The sequence below is a fragment of the Mandrillus leucophaeus genome, unplaced genomic scaffold (assembly GCF_000951045.1).
Source record: "Mandrillus leucophaeus isolate KB7577 unplaced genomic scaffold, Mleu.le_1.0 Scaffold609, whole genome shotgun sequence".
NCBI lineage: Eukaryota > Metazoa > Chordata > Mammalia > Primates > Cercopithecidae > Mandrillus > Mandrillus leucophaeus.
Window position 1 is genome coordinate 160041 of NW_012106575.1, and position 22837 is coordinate 182877.

Sequence of the window (22837 nt, forward strand, 5' to 3'; positions counted from 1 at the left end):
GAGCACCTGACTTCAGGTGATCTACCCACCTCAGCCTCCCAAAGTACTGGAATTACAGGCATAAGCCATTGCACCCAGCCCGTATTTCTGTTTTGAAACAGAACCTCCCCTGATCCCAAACCTCCCCATAGAGCCCCTGACTTTGATTAGAGCTTGGGAATCCATTTAAAAATTGGTTTCCTCGAAAAAACAAACTCAAAGGAATGGCAAATCGCAAAGTGTGGATTGGTAAACATAGTAATGAATAAAATTATATTCAAAAGGTTGGTGTATATGAGATTTTTCTCCCCTACAACCCAGGAAAATAACTGCACTTTATTAATACAGAATAATCACATATTTACCTGCTCATGAGACTATCAACTCACTTTTTAATATAAAGAACATAATTATCACTGAAAAACAAAAATGTAGCAACATCATTATTTTTTTAAGCATGGATAATTTTCCTCTGGAAACTTGATAAAAATATATATATATATAAAAAACAGCAATTTAAAATTATTCCCCTTATACATTTTAAACTGAACCCGATGTCTTTCCCACCATTTTGAAAACGGAAGGTGGTCTCTAAAGGAACTCCCGCTGAAGTGTATTTTCACAATGAGCTGATTAAGACAGTGCAGTTGTTTCCCCTTACAACAAACATTTAAAAATAAACTAAACAATTCTAAAGTGAATTAAGTTGCTTACCTTTGAGCCTCGCTCATTAAAAATAATTTCAACATCTAAGATTTTACCAAATTGCTGCAAAGAAATAGAAATATCTTATAAGCAAGAAGAGAAATGCAGTAGACATTATTAGGTACAGTAGTAATTGTTTCCGACGCCAATTTTTTCTCTTAATATCAAGGATATACATTTTATGTTTTATGGCTAATGGGCTTGAAACAAGAGAAAACAAAACCACCCATATTTTCTCCTTATTAAGGAACACACCAACAGGGCTTGGTACAAAATATTAAGAGGTGAATTCTACTTTACTTTTTCTTTTTCTTTTTTTTTTCCTGTGTGCATGTCTGCGTTCCCAGGCACTGAGCAGCAAAGATTTAAAAGTGGCTAGTATGTATATACAATGACCCTTCTGGTCTATCCCACCAAACAATGGAAGAAACACCCTTGATGAAATGCGATTTTGATAATCAATGTCCAGTGAGAATTTGATGTGACTGGTTTTGGCTCCCAGCTCACATAAAATCTAGGAGCAGCTCTATCATATGAGAAAGAAACTATGAACACAAAAGCAAACTCCACTATCCAGGCACCATCATCATGATGGTATCAGCAGTTGTAATCAGTGCTTGGGCTGAAATTCTCTATATTATTAAACAAACAGATTTTAGATAACTAGCATGACTAGGCTCTATGAAAAGTCCAGAAACAGAGACTCAGATTATAAATAGAGACAAATAAAATGCAGACACCTGGTTAAATTTAAATTTCAGATTTTTCAGGATATGTCACACGCAATATTTGGGACATACTTATACTTAATATCTGGTTTATTTGAACTTCAAATTCAATGACTGCGTCTTACATATTTTTTAAATTGGTGAAATCTGGAGTTTCCAGTGAGAAATGCACATCAAGCAATTCTTGATTCACGTTTCAAAATGGAGAGTATGGGCCCTAGAACTACGGGCATCAGATCATCTGAAATCCTTTCCTCCAACCTTGGAAGTTTTTCAGTTTTCTGAGATTACACGAAGTAGTGTGGGCATTTCTTGAGTATAATAGACTAACCTGCGTATGGGCAGGGAAGAGAGAAGGTGATGTAAAATCATGTACCGTGGCCCAGGAAAAATAAAACGAGAATTTTATCTCCATGCAGAATGAGAGCAAATGCCCTTTGAGTGATTAAAAATTAAACAGGGCAACATAAATATTTCCATCCTATTTTTTGGTTTTGTTTTGAGCTTTCCTATCATTCCATTCACTTCGGCATTCTGGATTTTAATTGCATCCTTTATGACCCTCAGAGGTTCTGTATTCCATTTCCCCCCTGAATGGACAGCATTACACGTACTTCCATGTAGCAGAGGACAGAGTGACTGGGGTGTGAGGGGTGGGGCAGGATGAAAAAGGAACAAACAAAAAGACCACACGAGAAGCAGGGGAGGTTTGCCTGACCAATGTGTTCCAGTCAGAGTATCCAGAGACGCAGAGAGTGAATGTCAAGAGGGTCCTACTAACATTCAAGAAACAAACTATTTAGAACATACAGATGCTATCCTCTGGAATGTACAAAGAAATCCACCCTCCCCGAAACAGTAGAAACAAGTGTGTATGCCACTGGAATACAGACAGCTCAGTCTTGAAATAAAAATAGTTCTGACTATGGAAAAAAGTAACCAAAAGTTTGTCATTCTGTACCATAGAAATGTGCCCATGCCTCAGGATCCATACACTATCCAGCCAGGGGAATCATAGACGTGCATATTTCTAGTTGTGAAACAAAGAACTACTAGTACTTCTGCTCAGAGTAGCAAAGGATAGGAAGAAACCAAGGCGAAAATACTCAGAAGAGAATACAGAAATGGGTCACATTGCTCGCACACACAATGGAAACGCCAACAAACATGCAGCTAACTCATCCTGCAATTTGTGGACTTAGATCTTTTGGTCAAGAGAATTCCTTTACAGAGCATTTTCAGTGCCCCAGTTTTAGGCAGAGAAAAATCACTGGAAATAGAAGAAAACTTTCAGATGGGGGAAATGAAGGATTTGCCGTTCAAATGTGAACTGAATTTCATAGTAAAGAAACCTCCAGTTTTGTGAACTCCTCAAGCAGTAATTTTGATACAAACACCCTAGAATATTCAGTCTATACAGACGCTATCATATTTATTTCAGGCATAAGAGCCTAGAAGCACATATATTTACAGAAAGAGAAGCTTGACAAGGACTTCTTCCAAAACCACGATGCAACTGTCATCTATGGAACATTCTCTAGGCAGTCAACCCAAAAACATTTCCTTTAAAATAAGATCTGATTGAGACAGAACCAATCAAACAGCAGTCTTAGCATGTGTCATTCCCTAAATGAAACAATGACATCAGCTGCCCTGAAATGGTCTCAAAGTTTGCTTCTGTGGCAGTTGCTGTTAGGTTGACGGTTCTCAAAGCCAGTGAAACAAGCCCGAAGAAGAATGCTGATGTAAGCCCCATTTCCAAGACAGTTGTGTACTATATTTATAGTATCAACAGTTTAATTGGGAAGTTTGCTACTAATGATGTAAACACAGCTGGCACATTTTCAATTTAAATAGACACAACTCATTCGCAGACATAACTAGCATTTGTTTGCTCAACAGCAATGTTCAGCTGCATTCAACAACGCCTCAACTCCACACAAGGTGTCTCAATAGCTGTATCCAGAACAGGATCCAGGCCAGGCACGGTGGCTAACACCTGTAATCCCAGCACTTTGGGAGACTGAGGTGGGCAGAACATGAGGTCGGGAGTTCGAGACCAGCCTGGCCAACATGGTGAAACCCTGTCTCTACTAAAAATGTAAAAATTAGCCAGGCACACTGGCAGGAGCCTGTTATCCCAGCTACTTGGGAGGCTGAGGCAGAAGAATCACTTGATCCTGGGAGGTGGAGGTGGCAGTGAACCGAGAATGTGCCACTGCGCTCCAGCCTGGGCGACAGAGCGAGACTCCGTCTCAAAAAACAAAACAAGATCTAGAAGTTTACAGGCACACACTTGGGCAAATATGTACCAAGCATTTTTAGATGTTCTCAGATCAAACAATATTTCTCTGAAAAACTGTGAAGGATGTTCAATGGATACAGCATAAAACATAAAGGTTAGTTCAAAGATTGTGCATAGTGGCCAAGGAAAGGCATCATCCCAGTTTTTCTTAGTGTCAGCTTCGTGTTCAGAATGCAGAAGTAGGAGGTACCACGCCCTATCCCACCATAATGGCCTCACTCCTCATAACATCATGGTAGATGGAACTTTGCATTAACATCATAAGTACAGGCAAGCCCGTCTCATTACTAAAAAGTGACCTTGAAATCTTCCTTTGCATGTGCTGAAAGTCATGTGATCTGTTTTGTGTGACAATAAAGAGAGGTTCAGTGGACTATTTTCCTGCCCAGAGGGCCCATATTTTGTTTTCTTGTGTTTTTTGATTTTATTGCTGTAAAAACTGGGTCTCCCTATGTTGCCCAGGCTGGTCTCAAATTCTCGAACTCAAGCAATCCTTCCACCTCGGCCTCCCAAAGTCCTGGGATTACAGGTATAAGCCACCACCATGCCTAGCCAAGAGGGTCTGTATTTTGACCCCTAAAGTAAGGCTTGCAGAATCAACAAGGGTGTTGTGTAAATTTGAGAACTGCAGTCACTGAGCAACTGTTTGACAATTCCGTGATGGCATCCAGAACATCCATCCATCTGTTGTAGCAGAGGTCTGGATATATCACAATCCACTTCTCTCACTTCAAACCCAGAATGTTTAAATTTTAAATATTAAGTTAAACATTCTATTCAGGGCACCATATATTGCAATTAATTTGTTAGAAATCCATATATTCCTCTCTTGAGATCATCAAACATTTATCTGTAAAGAAAATGCAAGTTCATGCATGATACCTAACATGAAGACAAAGCTCCAGTAAAAAGGAGCCACGTATAAAACTAACACCCCTTCCAATGAACCATTTAATATCAATGCCACTGCACAGAACAGCTCCATTCACTTGGACCTCAACTAGCATTTTTTAAAGACTGTGGCTTCTGCTTTGTACGTTGTAGCCATATAACATCTTCCCCAAGGAATGTTCCATCTCAAATGAAAAAAAATAAGATGAGCTAGAAGATTTAATGCCAAACATGGGAACAAATGCCTCCATTGAGTACAAAGTAAAGAATATGAAAAAGGTAATCAGAATCCCAATCTTCATGAAGAAGTGCTGAAGATACAAATTAAAAATAAAATGAGTCACCTGCAGTAACCATTAGGCATGCAATGGTTGCAGATGGCATGGTCGAATTATTAATGGTTACAGACGTTGTAATGACCACTGCCAAGTTTTAGGCAGTTTGAAGAAGGAGGTTCCTTTTTTGTCTTGTTTTGCTTTTGACTTTAAAATCCCATGCCTGTATTTAACAAGAGACAAAGAGAGGGGAAAGCACAAAGATCTTTGTGACTGTTTATCTCTGTAATTGTCCTCACTGTAACCCCTGTCAAAGTGGGAAGACAAAGACAGGACAGAGCGCCAAAAGGAGAGAAGATGTCTCATGTCCAAATGATGTCGGAAGTACCTAATTGGAGTTAAACTGTAGTTTCTTGCAGTAACTATGACCTGAAAGAGAAAACCCTCCTAAATTCCCTAAACTCCAGTGCGGGGAGCCAATGAGAATGTTTACAGATGCTTCACAATGTGATTCCTGCCGCTAAATGTATCCTATAACAAGAATGACTCTGTGACCACCACCATTTGGCAGGAAACAACAGATTTTTAGTGCATAAAACTGCATTTCTTTAGAATGGTAGTTGTAAACTATGGAGGCTTAAGAGTCATTACAAGGGGGTCTGTGAATCTGTATGTTCCTGGTACTTTTATAGACAAAATTTACAGAAAAAATAAAGCTTTCAAAAAATCTTTCAGAAAAAATAGTTTCAAAAAATGGACACAGATGCTACTTGTGATGAACAAGGTTAAGTTTGTGCTACTGAATGCATGGTGCATTCTCTTAATTGATAGGCATTAAGTGTATCTATCATCTTGTCAAATTGACATCTTGTCAGTTGCTTGAAAATCTTGACTATAAAGTGATGGCACACGCATGTAGTCCCAGCTAGTCAAGAAGCTGAGGAACGAGAATCGCTTGAACCCAGGAGAAAGACTGCAATGAGCCGAGATCATGCCACTTCACTCCAGTCTAGGCAACAAAATTAGACTTTGTCACAAAAAAGGGGGGCTACTGGATATGTGCAGTACCTCACATCTCACGCTGTAATCCCAGCACGTTGGAAGGCCAAGGTGGGAGGGTTGATTGAGGCCAGGAATTTGTGACCAGCCTGGACAACGAAGTGAGACCCCATCTCTATTTAAAAAAAAAAAAAAAAAAAAACTTAAAAAAATTAGCCAAGCATGGTGGCTTGTGTCTGTAGTCTCAGCTACTTAGGAGGTTGAGGTGGGAGGATCCCTTGAGCCCAAGAGTTTGCAGTGAGCGTGATCACACCACTACACTCTAGCCTGGGTAACAGAGTGAGAACTTGTCTTTTTAAAAACAAGAGCCGGGCCAGCACTTTGGGAGGCCGAGCTGGGTGGATCACAAGGTCAGGAGATCGAGACCATCCTGGCTAAAATGGTGAAACCCCGCCTCTACTAAAAATACAAAAAAGCGAGCTGAGCGTGGTGGCGGGCACCTGTAATCTCAGCTACTCGGGAGGCTGAGGCAGGAGAATGGAGAGAACCCACGAGGCGGAGCTTGCAGTGAGCAGAGATTGTGCCACTGTACTCCAGCCTGGGCAACAGAGTGAGACTCTGTCTCAAAAAATAAACAAATAAAAATAAAAATAAACAAATAAATAAAAACAAGCACCCTGAAACTAGTAGATTTGGATCAAGGTTTGATGACAGGTAGTACAATTTTTTGGCAAGATCTTGCTCCTTGCCGTCTACCCTAACTCTATAAGACTAGAGAGACTCAGAATCCCTTCTCTGATTCCTGTGAATATTTTGAATACCTCTGTGACTTAGCATTGTAGCCTGCAGTAACTTTCACGATAACTAAGAAAACTATGGGGGGAAAGCCCCCTAAAGGGTGGAACTTGGGGTGAGCTGCAATGAGTGACACCATAAAAGAGTGTCAAGACGCTTATTAAGGGGATTGAATTCAAAGCCAACATCACAGTGACACTTGATGAGAAAAAACAGACCGCACAGCAAGACATCTTCCTAACCTGACATGGCAAAGAGAATATAACTCCTCTTACTGCCCATCATTTAAACCTGGTCTTACTGCCTCACACACACTTAACCTCAACTCTCACTTTGAATGCTCTGCACTTTTCAAAGTCATCTTTGACCTGAAAGTGCCCGAGGGTATCTGTTCTGCAGGAGTTGGAGGGGCTCAACTCAAGGTTATTACCAAATGAGAGAGATAAAAGTGCAAGAGCTGACCTTTTCCTCTGAAATGTCAGCATTCAAAGCTGGGTATCTTAAATATTAGGATGCCTGCTCTGCTTTTGTGTCAGATGCATACTTGATAAGCATCGTGTGTGTAAGAAGTAAAAGGTGCAAGCTAATCCCCAACACACAGTGCCTTTTGAGAAGTGAACCAGAGCCTTCCATTTTATACGGAGAACAACACCACAGTGACTCAGAATGGGCATCTTCTTGTTCCTTTTGTGATATTTGCATCCATTTATAAACTCCTAGAGGAGGAGTCTCTGAGCAGCCCACCTTTGCTCTAAGTCAAATGTTAAGGATGTAATTCTTTTCACTGAATCCACAGGCACCTGCTATCATTGCTGGGATGTCATGGGCAAATTGGCTACATTCACAAACGTGAAAGATATCCAAGCCCCGTCATAGCCTTGTCCTTTGGTTGAACGGAGGTCAAAGAAATGGCAAACTCATGGCTTCCCAAAGTGGATAGTGAAGATATCTTTGAGAAAAAAAATAATCAGGGGCAAGATGATCTATAAAAAAGCAATGCTATTATATTCTCCTGTGCTAGTGGTGACTTGTGGCCTGCTCTATATTTCACCATGGTGCCTGGGCATGGCTACCCTTCATGGCATATAGCACCACAGTAAGTGCCTCTGAATCCCTGTCACTAATTTCAGAAAAATGTAGACTTCAGGAATCAACATGAACTTAGAAACTGGTAGCTCATTTGGTGTTGGTGGTGGTGGTTTTGCTTTGTTTGCTAAAATCAGCTTTATGCAGAATTAGTTGTTCTCTATTGCTGCATCTGAAATCTAAATGCACAGTGCCTGGGAAAGACTAGGGAATGCAGGAATACACTATGAGTCACCCTCTGGATAATCTGACAACTGCAAAAGAAAGCAAAACCAAGAGGACTCGGGGTGTATTTTTGCTACAGTATGATGCCCTGGGCCATTGGATTTAGGACCATCAATAGGCTTCTTTCAACAGTGGGTCATCTAGGAATTTGTTTTCCATTTGGCCTTCAAGTTACTTCTTAGAAGAAAACAACTTGGCAAAGTAGATACATGGTGAGCATATGTACAGAAATATACGCTAAAACCATAAAGAGATTCTAGCCACAATATACCCAAAAACTAGACTCTAAAATGTTTCTCCCCGTGCAAACATCTAACCTTAGTATTGTAAATACCCCCAAACTTACACGAGACAGGGAGGTCTCTGGAAACCCCAGAGCGGGCACTGCTGAGAAGAAAGGTGGTACTTACACCAAACATTTGTCTGAGGTCCGGATCCCGGAACCTGAAGGGGATATTGGAGACATGCAGCCGCTTGGGCTGAGACTTGTTTTCCGTGTTTTCAGAAGGTTGTGTCTGGGGCTGGCCATCCGTTGGTGCTGCATCATCTGTCTGCTAAAAGAACAAGAAGAAATCGAAGAGGTTGAGTGGACCACAATGCTCTGTTCCAACGCGCTTTTGCTTGCCCTGAGTGGCAGGAAAAGATCAGAACTAAGGATTCTGAGATGGGAAGAAAATGCTGAGGCATGCATGCATGCATTCATTCAACAAGTGTTTTCTGAGCATCCACTGAGTGCTCATGATGAATCTGGGATTGGGCAGTGGGCAAAGCAGACAAAAATCCCTGCCCTCGGGGAGCATCATTCCAGATAATAAATCCATAAATAGAGTGTTGGCAGACAGAGAAAAGCACTATAGGCTAGAAAAAGCAAAGGAAGGGGACTGGGAGCTGCTGGTGTTGGGAGGTGGGGAGTGGGAACCTCATCAAGAAGGGGGTAATAATTATTACAGGCAGGAGACTGTGTATTTCTTAACTGATGCGGTTCAGAATCTGAAGATATGCCTACATAATTGTTCAGGTAATTGTGCAGATAAAATATAATTAAATGTAAAAAATTTGAAAAGACTAGTTGGCATTCTGGAGTTCAAATAACCAGCTGATTGACTTACTCTTTTAAGATTCTAATTGTACAAACTTGTGCTGTCCACTACAGTTGACCACATGTGACAATTTACATTTAACTGAATTAAAATGATATATTTAACTTCGTTTGCATTAGCTGCATTTCAAGTGCTCAAGAGCCACATGTAGTTAGTGCTTCCATGCTGAGTACTGCAAATACAGAATGTTTCCATCTCTACAGAAAGTTCTGCTGTGCTGTTTGCCTAGACCGTGTAACATTATTAGCATAACTCATTGTTTCACCACCCCTGACTTCCAAATAAGGCTGTATAACATGTTACATTGACACCCATATATAGGCAGGAACTAGGGGAAAAGTCACAGTCACATTATGTATCATTATAGCCACTGCCATACTCTCAGTTCTAGAGTTTTAACATTTCAAACATTTAACATGGGATACTTTCTCTGCAATTAGCATGTGTTGCCTCTAGGTGGCAGTAAATGCCATCCACATCAGATACCAACTTTGAAACTATGATAGAAAGCTTATGCAGAAGCCTATCAAACTTATGAGTGAGGAATCATCCTCACCTATTTATAAGCAATCTAGAAGTACATAATTGGGACAAAACTATCAATATAGGCAGCCAGGTGTAAAATAATAACGACTTAGAGGAGAGAATCTTACAAAGTGAAATACAAAACACTCAGATAACACGGGCATAATTAGCAAGTTTCTCAACAGCCCTGGTATTTACTGGAAGGTTTCATTTGCATTTTCCTTCCTAACACACCCTGAATTGCATGTTGAAGTAAAGACTTCCCGTTGGCTCGCAAACCATTCTTCCAAGCTGCTCTGGTACCAAAAGCCCTACCAGTTGACTTCAAGTTTGAAGTGCAAAGTCATGTATTTAGACTATGTATTTAGTCATTTTGCCTATACTGTTGGATTGAATATGAAGCAGTACGATGGTCATTTTCTTAACTGGAAAATAAAGAATAATGAGTTCATACCTTTTAAGGCTTTGTGATTGAATAATGTATGCTAACTTGGCCAAGTTCCCGGTATATATTCAATAAATGGAAAGTAACGAACTGTCTAGAGTAATGGTAATTTTTTTAAATACCAAAAAGAGAAATAAACCTCTTTTGAGAAACACACAGGAAAGGTTGTCATTTGCTTATTTTTAAAGTGTTTACACATCTTTACTAAGCAACTGCTTTGTGTTAGACACATAAATCAGCCCTCCAAGTCACACGCAATTCCAACTTTAGTGAATGACACCAATAGAGAAAGACAATCATAAATAGAATCATTTTGTCATTGTTTTTTGTTGTTTTCTTGGAGTTGGGTCTTGGTCTGTCACTCAGGCTGGAGTGCCGTGGCACAATCATGGCTCACTGCAGCCTTGAAACCCTGGGCTCAAACAATCTGCCCACATCAGCCTTCCAAGTAGCTAGGACTACAGGCATGCGCCACCACACCACCACACCAAGCTAATTTTTATTTGCAGAGACAGGGTCTCACTATGTTGCCCAGGCTGGTCTTGAACCTCTGGCCTCAAGTGATCCTCCTGCCTCAGCCTCCCAAAGCACTGAGACTACAAGCATGAGCCACCATCCGCAGCCAATACAGACTGGTAAATGTTGGGATAAGAGGCAATCACAAAGGGCTGAGTAACCTTAAATCAGGGTCATGTAACACTGCTGGAGGTTCAGCAAGGGTTGCCAATTCTGGAGGTTAAATTTTAAGTGGGAGATATCTAAGAGAAGAGGTGAAAAGGACTGAGGCTATACCGAGACAGGGCAGCGTACGTGCAGAGATGTCAAATGATGTCTTGGATTCAGAGAGTATGTGTAGCTCCAGCACCACTGGTCAGATGAGGCAGGTATGAAGGGAAGGCAGGAGTGGAGGTTTCAAAGATAGTCAAGGGGCTAGAGCAAAGGACACTGTATGAAACAAGAGTCTGAGCTTCATCCTAAGAGCAATAAGGAGCCACCTAAGGATCACAGCAAGAGGGTGGTACGACCAGCTTGTGACACAAATGATAAATGTCTGTTTAATGGTTGGCTGACTCACTGACCGGAAGTACATGAATAAACAAATGAATGAAGAAGTGTACAATCAACGTCACCACCTTCATGTGATAGTTGAAGAACAACGTTGTAACACTGAAACCCAAACAGAGCAGAATGTGGGTTTTCTCCGCTGAGAATACGAGGTTTGGTGCCATGTCCATGACACAGAAACGAGCTTGAATCATGCAACTGTCCCTTTTCAGATTGTAAGGGGTTTTAGCACTCTACACCCGGACTCGGAGTTTACAGATGCTATAGCTGAAACCCCCAGCTTTCAGTCCATTTTTTTTTCCATCCTGTTAGAAGTTTCTGTTTCAATGCAAAAATAAAATGAGCTCCTTCCTACCCTGAGAAGGAAACATAGATTTGGATTTGTGTACAACTGCTGGATGTTTCAGCTTAATGAACCTAATTAGGAATTACAGAGATTATGATTAAACATATTAAATGATTAATAGCATTGTGCCACTCATGTGAAAATTAAAATTAATCATCTCTAGTCAAACAGCACTTTGGAGAAATCTTTGCATTGTTTCCTTTGATAAAAACATACAATGCTCAATTAATCATTTCATAGTATATGCTTATATACAAATGCCTATAAATTGTTATAGAGAAATACCTGTGTATTAAAAAGAATCCTTAAAGAAAGCATGCAAAAAAAAAAAAAGTGAGCCAAAAGTGTTTCAGGTCATTGTGGGTGTATGGAAAGGGAAAAAGAGGAGTGTTAGGAAGTAGAGGTTGAGGAGTGAAGAAAACAACAGAAAAAGGAAATCTCTTTCAGCCTGCATGCCTTTTATGTGGTGGGATGCAGCACAATGAACCAGGGTTTTGGAATCACGCAGACCATCTCTGTTATTTGCTAATCTTAGGCAGGTCACTGTTCTTCTCTGACCCTCAGTTTACTTTTCCATCAAAGGACATTAATGGGGTAATGGGGCCAGGTGCAGTGGCTCATGCCTGTAATCCCAGCACTTTGCGAGGCTAAGGTGGGAGGATAATTTGAGACCAGCCTGCAAAATAGTGAGACCCTGTCTCCACTAAATAAATTTTTTTTAAAAAGCTGATTATGGCCATGTGCCTGTCATCCCAGGTAGTTGAGAGACTGAGGTGGGAGATGGCTGGAGCCCAGGACATCAAGGCTACAGTGACAGAAAGTCACACCACTGCACTCCAACCTGGGCAATGGAGCAAGACTGCCTCTAAAACAAAAACAAGGCTGGGCGCAGTGCCTCACACCTCTAATCCCAGCACTTTGGGAGGCCGAGACGGGCGGATCACGTGGTCAGGAGATCGAGACCATCCTGGCTAACACGGTGAAACGCCTATAGTCCCAGCTACTTGGGAGGCTGAGGCAGGAGAATGGCGTGAGCCTGGGAGGCGGAGCTTGTAGTGAGCCGAGATTGCGCCACGGCACTCCAGCCTGGGCGACAGAGCGAGACTCTGTCTCAAAAAAAAAAAAAGAAAAAAACAAACAAACAAACAAAAAAAACCAAAAAAAACCAAAACAAAAAGGACACTAATGGTACTAAGCTCACAGGATCGTGGGAAGGACCAAATGCAGCAGGAGATGACAGAGCAGCTACCACAGAGCCTAATGCATGTTGGGGTTAGTGATCGTCACCAACCCCTCCACTGAGTGTGATGTTTTTCTTCCCCTTTTTCTGGGACCTTAAAACAAGCCTGAGTTTTATGTCTCTATATTTGTTTTCTGAAAGATGACCACAAAGCTGGTGGCTTAAAGCCACTGGACTTCATTCTCCTGTAGTTGTACAGACCAGAAATCTAAAATCAAGGTGCCAGGAGGGCCACACTCCCTCTAAAAGATATAGGGGGAGAATCATGCCTTGCCTCATTTAGCTTTTGGTGGCTGCAGGCATTCCTTGACTTGGGTTTGCATCCTTCCATCCTCTGCTTCCATCTTCACAGGCCCTATTCCCTCTACATGGCTGAAATTCCAATTTCCCTCTTCTTTTTTCTTAAAAAGATACTAGGGTCGGGCACGTGGTGGTTTAAGCCTATAATCCCAGCACTTTGGGAGGCTGAGGTGGGCAGATCACAAGGTCAGGAGTTCGAGACCAGCCTGACCAAAATGGTGAAACCCCGTCCCTACTAAAAACACAAAAATTAGCCAGGTGTGGTGGCACATGCCTATAATCCCAGGTACTCAGGAGGCTGAGGCACGAGAATTGCTTGAACCCAGGAGGCAGAGGTTGCAATGAGCTGAGATTGCACCATTGCACTCCAGCCTGGGTGACAGAGCGACACTCTGTCTCAAAAAAGGATATGAGTTGTTGAGCCCACCCTAAATCCAGGATGATTTTGTCTTGATCCTTAATTACATCTGCAAAGATCTCCTTGCCCTCCCCTACCCCTGCCAAATAGGATCATGTTTATGGAAGTTATAACAAGGACGTAGTTTTTGGAGGTCACCATTCCTTCTACTACATCTCTCCACCAAACATACAAATCAAAGGTGCATGGAGTACAAGCAAGCAGCTGTCACCCAGGAGGAAATGCGTCCTCTACCACTTCAGGCAGCATGAAGTTCTCACGATGAGTGGCCTCAAAGCAGATCTAGGAGAAGGAGGAATGAATGTTCCTGCCAGGCTGTCATCTGTCAATAGGAGTTGTGATGGTTAACATCGAGTGTCAACTTGATTGGATGGAAGGATGCAAAGTATTGGTCCTGGGTGTGTCTGTGAGGGTATTGCCAAAGGAGACGAACATTCAAGTCAGTGGAACGGTCGACCCACCCTCAATCTGGGTGGTCACCATCTGATCATCTGCCAGCATGCCTAGGATAAAAGTAGGCAGAGGAACGTGGAAAGACTAGGCTGGCTGAGTTTTCCAGCCTGCAACTCTCCCCCATGCTGGATGCTTCCTGCCCTTGAAAGTGGGACTCCAAGTCCTTCAGCTTTTGGACTCTTGGATCTTTGACCACAGACTGAAGGCTGTACTGTTGGCTTCCCTACTTTTGAGGTTTTGGGACCCAGCCTGACTTCCTTGCTCCTCAGCTTACAGATGGCCTATTGTGGGACTTCACCTTGTGATCGTGTGAGTCAGTACTCCTTAATAAACTCCCCTTTATTTATAGATAAACATCTATCTTATTACTTCTTTCCCACTAGAGAGCCCTAATACAGGAGTCACTTCAGTGAGACCCCCCAAACGAAGAGGAGACTTAAGTCTTCATCTTTCCAGCCCATGCTCCACAGTGGCCTTTGATCATGGCCCTGGATGCAATGACACCTGGCTGGAAAGCCTTTCATTAGCCTCTTGAAATGCCATCAACATTGAAGGACAGAGATGCTGCCTGTATGTTCCCAGTACCTACTACCGTGCCTCACTCAACCTGAGAAGTCGTTATAGCATCCCTGAGAAGCTTGCTGGACGTTATGGCAAAAGCATAGTGTGTAATTCCTAAGGAAAAGACAATGTCAAAAAGCTAGGAAACTGGCTAATAGAACAAACATCTAGAATGCACATTCCTGGAGGGCAGTGGCTACGGGATTCCTAGCTATAGTCCCCAAAGCTGCAGCATATCAAAGCTCAGTGGGAAGTAATCTCTGGAAGAACTCCCAATTTATTGGACTTTATTTTTTGAGACAGAGTTTTACTCTGTTGCCCAGGCCGAAGTGTAGTGGCACAATCTCACCTCACTGCAACCTCTGCCTCCCGGGTTCAAGCGATTTTCCTGCTTCAACCTCCCGAGTAGCTGGGATTTACAGGTGTATGCCACTGCGCCTGGCTAATTTTTGTATTTTTACTAGAGACAGGGTTTCACAATGTTGGTCAGACTGGTCTCGAACTCCTAACCTCAAGTGATCTGCCTGCCTCGGCCTTCCAAAGTGCTGGGATTACAGAGGTGAGCTACTGTGCCTGGCCATAAAAGTTATGTTTGGCTCTGAGGTGAGACCTACCTGAATGGACATGACCATATTTGGGAGATCAGAAGGTGAGACACAGCAATGCAGTAAATTCAGAGAATGGAGGAAATTGAGGGCAGTCAGTAAAGTAAGGATGTCAGAGGTGGACGGGAAAGTGGCCAGGGACACCTCCTTCTCAGTGGTCTCCAACCTAGATCCTCATTGACTGTCTAGGTCTATAAGGTTCAGTGTTCTCGGCCATGACCGCTCCCACCTTGCCTGCTGCCTGTCTCCCATTCTTGCTCGTTGGCCTCTCTGCTTTTTCCTGCCCCCATCTTTGGTCTTTGCATTCATTCTACCCTTTGCCTGGAAGACTCTTTCCCTGGAACACCACATGTAGCTTGCCCAGTTACTGATACAATCTCTGCCCAGGTGTCAACCATTGGAGAAACCTTCAATGGCCCCATGATAACAGCAACTCTGCACCAGCACTCTCTCTCCGCTTGACCACTGATGTCTTCGCAGCACACATCTCTTCTTGCCTTTTTATTATTTTATTCTGTGATTTTGTATATTGCTTATCTTTTCCACCAGGATGTAACTCCAGGAGAGCAGACACTGTAGCTTTTCTGTTCACTGAAACCCTCTACCACTGGACAAGGTTCCTCAATGTCAGTACCATTGACACTTGGGGCTGGTTCATTATTATTATTTTTTTGATGGGTGGATCATCCTGTGCACTGTAGAACGTTCAACAACATCACTGGCCTCCACCCACTACATGCCAGTTGCCTACCCTTGAGTTGGAACCAAAGATATCTCCTGAGATTCAAATGTCTCCTGGGAGGCAAAACTGTGCCACTTGAAACTGCTGACCTGGAGTCCATGATAAGTTCTCAGTAAATATCTGTGGTGTAAATAACAGCCTGGTTTTACCATGAGTGAGCTGCAAGGCTGCTCACTTTCATGTCTCTGGATCTCAGCTTGCAAATACATAAAATGATAAATGTGTACTTGTCCTGGATGCTTTAGAGTGAAATGACATCCAACTCTGTGAATGGTTAAGTCCCATGCATAAAGACGGGACACAATTATCATGATCATTATTAATAGTATTAATAACCATCAGGTTTTGTTTTGTTTTGTTTTGAAACAGTCTGGCTCTGTGGCCAGGCTGGAGTGCAGCAGCACAATCTCGGCTCACGGCAACCTCCGCCTCCTGGGTTCAAGCGATTCTTCTGCCTCAGCCTCCCCAGTAGCTGGGACTACAGGCGTGTGCCACCATGCCCAGCTAATTTGTGAATCTTGAGTAGAGACGGAGTTTGGCCATGTGGGCCAGGCAGGTCTTGAACTGCTGACCGCAGGTGATCCACCTGTTTCAGCCTCCCAAAGTACTGGGATTATAGGCCTGAGCCATGGAGCCCAGCCTAGCTTTTGTTTTATTTCTCAGACCCACGCACAACTCTGAGATGCAGCCTCCCCATCAAACAGGAAAGGCTGCAGGACCCTACACAGATGCGAAGTCTCTTAACCCCAAGAGGTGGGTTTCCAGGTGGCACTTGGCAGAGCTTCCCTCATAAGCTCATTAGGACCACAATGCCAGCTTCTGCCCGGGCCCAGTGTGAAGGCCCTATTAGGAGGCGGGATCTTTGCGGCAGAATTTTTCTTAATAAACAAACTCCCCAGGTATCGGCGCAGGTTATAAATGTTAAGAAAACACCACTGGCACTTTAATCTCCTGAAGATCACTTCGTGCTTCCACAAAGACCTTAATAAAGAACCACGGGGCTCCCTCTGCTATAATCGTTCCTAATTCAATGGATAGCTCTGAGCAACCCAAGACTAATCCTGGTGAAATTGGATTTTGATATCGACCAATCCAGGGATGACTGTTTGAGAGAAAATGCATAGTCGTGTAGCGATACATGTCTTTTGGATTCTGTCCGCGTCCTGGGGTTTCCTCTGTCTGACCCTAGGGAGACACGACTGAGGCCGCCTATGTGGCATCTTCTAGTGATGACCAGGTAACTGGGTACAGAAGCACTGGGAAGGAATTCTTTCTTTAAGTTCTGGCGTGCATGTGCAGGTTTGTTACATAAGTAAACGTGTGCCATGGTGATTTGCGGCACCCATCACCTAAGTATTAAGCCCTGCATGCATCAGCTATTTATCCTGATGCTTTCCCTTCTCCCCTTCCCGCAACGAACCTCAGTGTGTGTTGTTGCCCTCCCTGTGTCCATGTGTTCTCACTGTTCTGCTCCCACTTTGAGTGAGAACGTGCAGTGTTCGGTTTTCTGTTCCTGTGTTAGTTTGCTGAGGATAATAGCTTCTAGCTCCATCCATTGTCCCTGCAAAGAACATAATCTTCTTCCCTTTCATGGCCACATAGTATTTCACAGTGTATATGTACCACATTTTCTTTAAACTATCATCGATGGGCATTTGAGTTGATTCCATGTCTTTGCTATTGTGAATAGTGCTACAATGAACATATGTGTATATGTGTGTTTATAATAGAATGATTTATATTCCTTTGGGTATATACCCAGAAACGGGATTGCCAGGTAAAATGGTATTTTTGGTTCCAGGTATTTGAGGAATCACAACACTGTTTTCCACAATGGTTGAGCTAATTTACGTTCAGGGAAGGAATCTGTATGGCTAGGTAGCTCTATGTTAAAACTCTAGTTTCATCACTAGTCCAGCTATGTACATCCTTCTGAGCCTTAGCTGCAAGCTTAGATAAATGACTTCTATCTCAGGGTTGTCTGTGGGTCCAGGGTACTGGTGGCAGTCCTTACTCATCTAGTATGGGTAAAGTGAAATGTACAAGATACCACCATGAAGTTGTCAGTAGAAATCAGAATACAGATAGAAATTAGAGATTTCGAAGTTCTGTGCTCAGGAGAGAGAAGGGATAATTAGAAATAAAATAAGAACTGTAGCAAATTCTATTTGATGGAAATGAAAAATACATGCACTCATCACACAGCATTAGATATAGTTCAAGGATGCTGGTGAAGAACTTTAGAGAAGCCTGTATAATAAAATGTAAGTGATGTACGTCATTTTAGAATTCTTAGAAGTCAAATTTTTTTTTTTTAAAAATGTAAAATTTTAAGAAGGTCCATTTTAACCCAATTTATTAAGGATATTATTTCAACATGCTATCATGTAAAAGGTATTCTGTATTCTTTTCTTTTTTGGACGATGTCTTTGAAATCTTGTATTTTATACATCTCCATATGGAAACTGAATTGTCATTGGAAATACCTGATTTATATTTAGCCTTTGAAAAAATGACAGTTGAAGGATCTCCAAACGAACTAATAACAATCAAGTATCAGTGCTTACATTTAAATTGAAGTTAAATCAAGTTCACTAGTTGTATTGTTTTTTTTTTTGTTTTGTTTGGAATGGACTCACTGCCATTCCCCAGGCTGGGATGATCAAGGCTCACTGTAATCCCTACTTCCCAGGCTCAAGCGATCCTTCTGCCTTGATCCCCAAAGTGTTGGGATTACAGGCATGAGCCACCACACCCAGCCTCAGTAGCTGTATTTCAGGTGCTCAACAGACACCTGCGGCTGGTGGCTCCCTGTGGTAGACAACACAATGGCCTGCTAAAGATGTGAAGGTTCTAATCCCTGGAACCTTGAATAGGATACTTTACATGGCAATGGAAAATTCAGGTTGGTAATCACAGGACCATAAAATAGATTATCCTGGATTACCTGTGTGGGCCCTGTATAATCACCAGGGTCCTGAGAAGTGAAACAGAGGCCAGTGGCATGGAAGAGAACCCCCAATGTCATGTCAGAGTGAACACCCAGTGAGAAAAACTCAACCCACTATTACTGGTTTTGAAGATGGAGAAAGAGGGGCCATGAGCCCCAGAATGACAGTGGCCTTCAGGAACCAGGAAAGGCATGGGGACAGATCCAATTGTGAGCCTATAGAAATACCATCCTGACAGCTACAATCATTGTAAACCTGGTGATACCTATGCTACACTTCTGATCTCCAGAACTGTAACCTAATAAGCTTGTGTTGTGGAAGTTACTAGGTGTGTGGTCATCTGGCAGCAAAAGAAAACTGCAGTCTCATCAGAAAGCTCAGGTATAGAACATTTTCATCGCTGTCAAGTTCTATGAGGCAGGCCTGCTTTAGAGCCATGGTGTGCTGGGGGGAGAAGAAGCTAAAATGGAAAATGGGTTTAAAAGGGAGGAAAGTAGAGAAAGAAAGTCTTCCCTAGGACAGTGACCATAATGACCATACAGTGACCATAATAGGAGCTAGATAAACTGAAGCTGAGACCTACTGAGCTGCATTCCCAGATAGTTAAGCCTTTTTTTTTTTTTTTTTTTTAAAATGGAGTCTTGCTCTGTCGCCTAGGCTGGAGTGTAGTAGCATGATCTTGGCTCACTGCATGCTGTGCCTCCCAGGTTCACGCCATTATCCTGCCTCAGCCTCCAGAGTAGCTGGGACTACAGGTGCCTGCCACCACACCCGGCTAATTTTTTGTATTTCTAGTAGAGATGAGGTTTCACTGTGTTAGCCAGGATGGTCTCCATCTCCTGACCTCATCATCCGCCCACCTCGGCCTCCCAAAGTGCTGGGATTATAGGTGTGAGTCACTGCGCCCAGCCAGTTAAGGCATTCTAAGGCACAGGATGAAATTAAGAGGTCAGCACAAGATACACATAATAAACACATTGCCGATAAAACAGGTTGCAGTAAAGAAGCCAGCCAAATCACACCAAAACCAAGATGGCAACGAAAGTGACCTCTGGTCATCCTCACTAGTCATTATACGCTCATTACAACGCATTAGCATGCTAAGAGACACTCCCACCAGCAGCACCACAACAGTTTACAAATGCCATGGCAATGTCAGGAAATTACTCTATGTGGTCTAAAAGAGTGAGAAACCCTCAGTTCTGGAAACTGCCCACCCCTTTCCCGGAGAACTCATGAATAATCCACCCCTTGTTTAACGTATAATCAAGAAATAATCATAAAAACAGACAACCAGCAGCCCTCAGGGCTGCTCCACCTATGCGGTAGCCACTCTTTTGTTTCTTTACTTCTGTAATAAACTTATTTTTACTTGATGGATTCACCTCGAATTCTTTTTGCGTGAGATCCAAGAAGCCTCTCTTGGGGTCTGGATCAGGACCCCTTCCCAGGAACAATAGTATCCTTTGACATGAGGAATATTATTTAGTCAACTCTAAGTTTCAAATACACCATTTTTAAATGAAAAATTTGGGATACTAATATTTTTCTAGGGCAATATTGTAAAAAATAAATACCCAGCTTTAATTCTAGGTTGGGTGGGTCTCTCATGTAGTTGGTTCCACTAGTGGTAGCTGTCAGCTGTGACTTCTGTCGCTATCACTATTGTTATTTGGTGGTATTTCCCTTTACTCTGTAAATAAATGTTTCTTAATCTATTTCTGTGTTCATGTATACACTGAAGATTTTATGGAAGTGTGGACCACCTTTTGGGGGAAAAATACACATACACCTAAATTTTGCATACAATCTCAGAAAGTTCACAAGCTCCCTGGAGGATACATAGACACCCCTGGATGTGGCCCAGGACTACTGAGGAAGGCTTTTGCTTCTCCCCGATCCTGAGTTAAGACCAAGGATTCTGGCTATCACTGATGCTGAACGCTACCTCCACTGGTAGCTTATAAGCAAAATGTGAAACTGGCTAAACTGTCTGGGATAGAGGATGGAAAATAAAACCGTACTGAGGTCCTACCATGAGCTAGGCATCTCGCTAGGTGTTTTCCATGCCTTATTTTACTGAGTTGCCGTAACAACTAGGAAAACTGAGGCTCAGAGTGGTTAGGCCATCTATCTGAAGTCACACAGCCAGGAGATGGAAGGATTGAACTTAGGATGTCTAACTCCATATCTGAAACTCTCTTCGCTCCTCAATGACCTTTCAAGGTCAAGGTGAAGATGCTCTGGAAAGTCTAAGCTACAGCCACGCAGACCAGCTGCCAAGTACCTATAGAGAGGAGTAAAGATTCACAGTAACCCTAAATGCCTGTGTTCTAGGTCTGGGCTGGAACCAGAGTGGTGAGGTGGGTGAATGAGACCCTAGCTCATCCAGCCAACTAAAAAGCAAACAAAACCAGGCTGCTTCAACTGTGTTGTTTGAACTACTAGAGTCGTGGGTTGACCTCTGTTAAGCCCTCACTGACAAGTTTTCTTACTAGAATAAGCATCCTATGGATAAACACCGTATCAAATGCTGCCTAGAATATGAGCATCCCGTGGATAAACACTGTATCAAACACACTATATCAAAAGCCCTTTACTATGGCACATAGTAGGCGCTCAGCAAGTCTTTACTGAAGCATTCCAGGAAACTAATGATTTGGGCCCAGCTGCTGCTTCATCCACGAGCATCCCCAAATTCACCATCATGGTGTAGGAACCCAACACCTAAGACACGACGTGAATGCAGCATGATTCTCCCCACAGTCAGCCTACTGACTATTCAGCATCTTTCCTTTCCAACAGGCTTCCTCCCCTCCATGCACAAAACTCTTCACAGTGATAAATAAAAAGTGTACTTTGAATAGCCAGCTGCTGCTCCCTCTTCCACCAATCAAGTTATTTCTCAGAGAGAAAAGCTTGTGAGTGTCTTCGAGGCATTATTTGATTAAGTTGACAATATTATGTGAGCGATGGTTGAGTACCCACTGCGAAGTACTTTGGACCAAATTGATTTGTGTAACGAACACTTGCTCTGTCTCTTCTTGCAGCCTGAATAGCGGTCTTGATTTAGCCAGTAATGCTGGGCGCCGAGTGAATTTACAGGGTCCACGGTCCCTCTCTCTCTCTCAATCTGCAGAGAATAGCAGGGCAGAGCATGGGCTGGCATAATTCAATACATTGTACTATAAGCTCAGAAAATAATATCGCAGAGCTCTGCAATATACCTATTTGATTTGATTTGTAAACCTGATAAAAAAGCAATCGAGAAAAGTTCGGGGGAAAATATATATGTTCTAAGCAAAAATGTAACTATATTGAATGTGTACAAAGAATCCAAGGATGGTGGCGGGTGGGGGAAAAAAAATCATGCATACTAAATCAACTTCATACCCTAAATTAGACAATATTGCACATTCTCCATTTAAAACGAAGCAAGATTGTGAAGTTATTTTCCATTAAAAGTAATAATAATGGTAAGCCCAGGGAATGTGAATTAAAACCCGTACTTCGGGTTTTCTCACAATCCTACTTCAAAACAGGGTTTGTACAGATCCTCCCGGCTTCCCGCTTTTTCATTTCAGCTCTGTCGGCAAACAAATAAGTTAATCACACAGCTTTGGATGTAGTTAATGCCTCATTCTGAGCCTGGCTGGGCTGATTCCACAGCCAGGTGACACAGATTTAAGAAATACATCACATTTCCCTACCACTCGAATAAATTCAATGCTCTGCTCCAGTGATGAAATTCCTCTGAAAGGAGAAGGGCTAGAGGACAGAGAAGGGCTGACTCCAAATTCCTTTGCTATTTTTATTCCTTGGGAAAAAATAGGACGAATGTACAAGGGGTCAGGTGTTTAACACATCAGTAAAGGACACAGCCTGTCTAGGTGTCTGTATTAGTCTTCTCAGGCAGTTATAACAAACTATCATAGGCTGGGTGGTTTAAACAGACATTTATTTCTCGCAGTTCTGGAGGCTGGCAGTGCAGGATCAAGGTGCCAGCCAACTCAGTTTCTGGGGAGGGCCCTCTTCCTGGCTTGCAGATGAGTGCCTTTTTTTTTTTTTTTTTTTTTTGAGATGGAGTCTTGCTCTGTC

At 42.5% G+C, this 22837-nt stretch overlaps 1 protein-coding gene across 9 annotated transcripts in view; it reads right to left on the minus strand.

Annotated features, from left to right (window-relative positions):
- Positions 1-22837, minus strand: part of RBFOX1 (RNA binding protein, fox-1 homolog (C. elegans) 1) — a 1371131-nt gene that overhangs the window by 140630 nt on the left and 1207664 nt on the right. For 8 of the 9 annotated variants that reach the window (XM_011999919.1, XM_011999921.1, XM_011999917.1 and 5 more), the window contains 2 exons: positions 8399-8542; positions 694-747 (listed from right to left, as the gene is read on the minus strand). In XM_011999919.1, the coding sequence (XP_011855309.1) occupies positions 694-747; positions 8399-8542 (198 nt within the window). The remainder of the gene's footprint in view (positions 1-693; positions 748-8398; positions 8543-22837) is intronic. The other variant, XM_011999923.1, reaches the window with a different exon arrangement.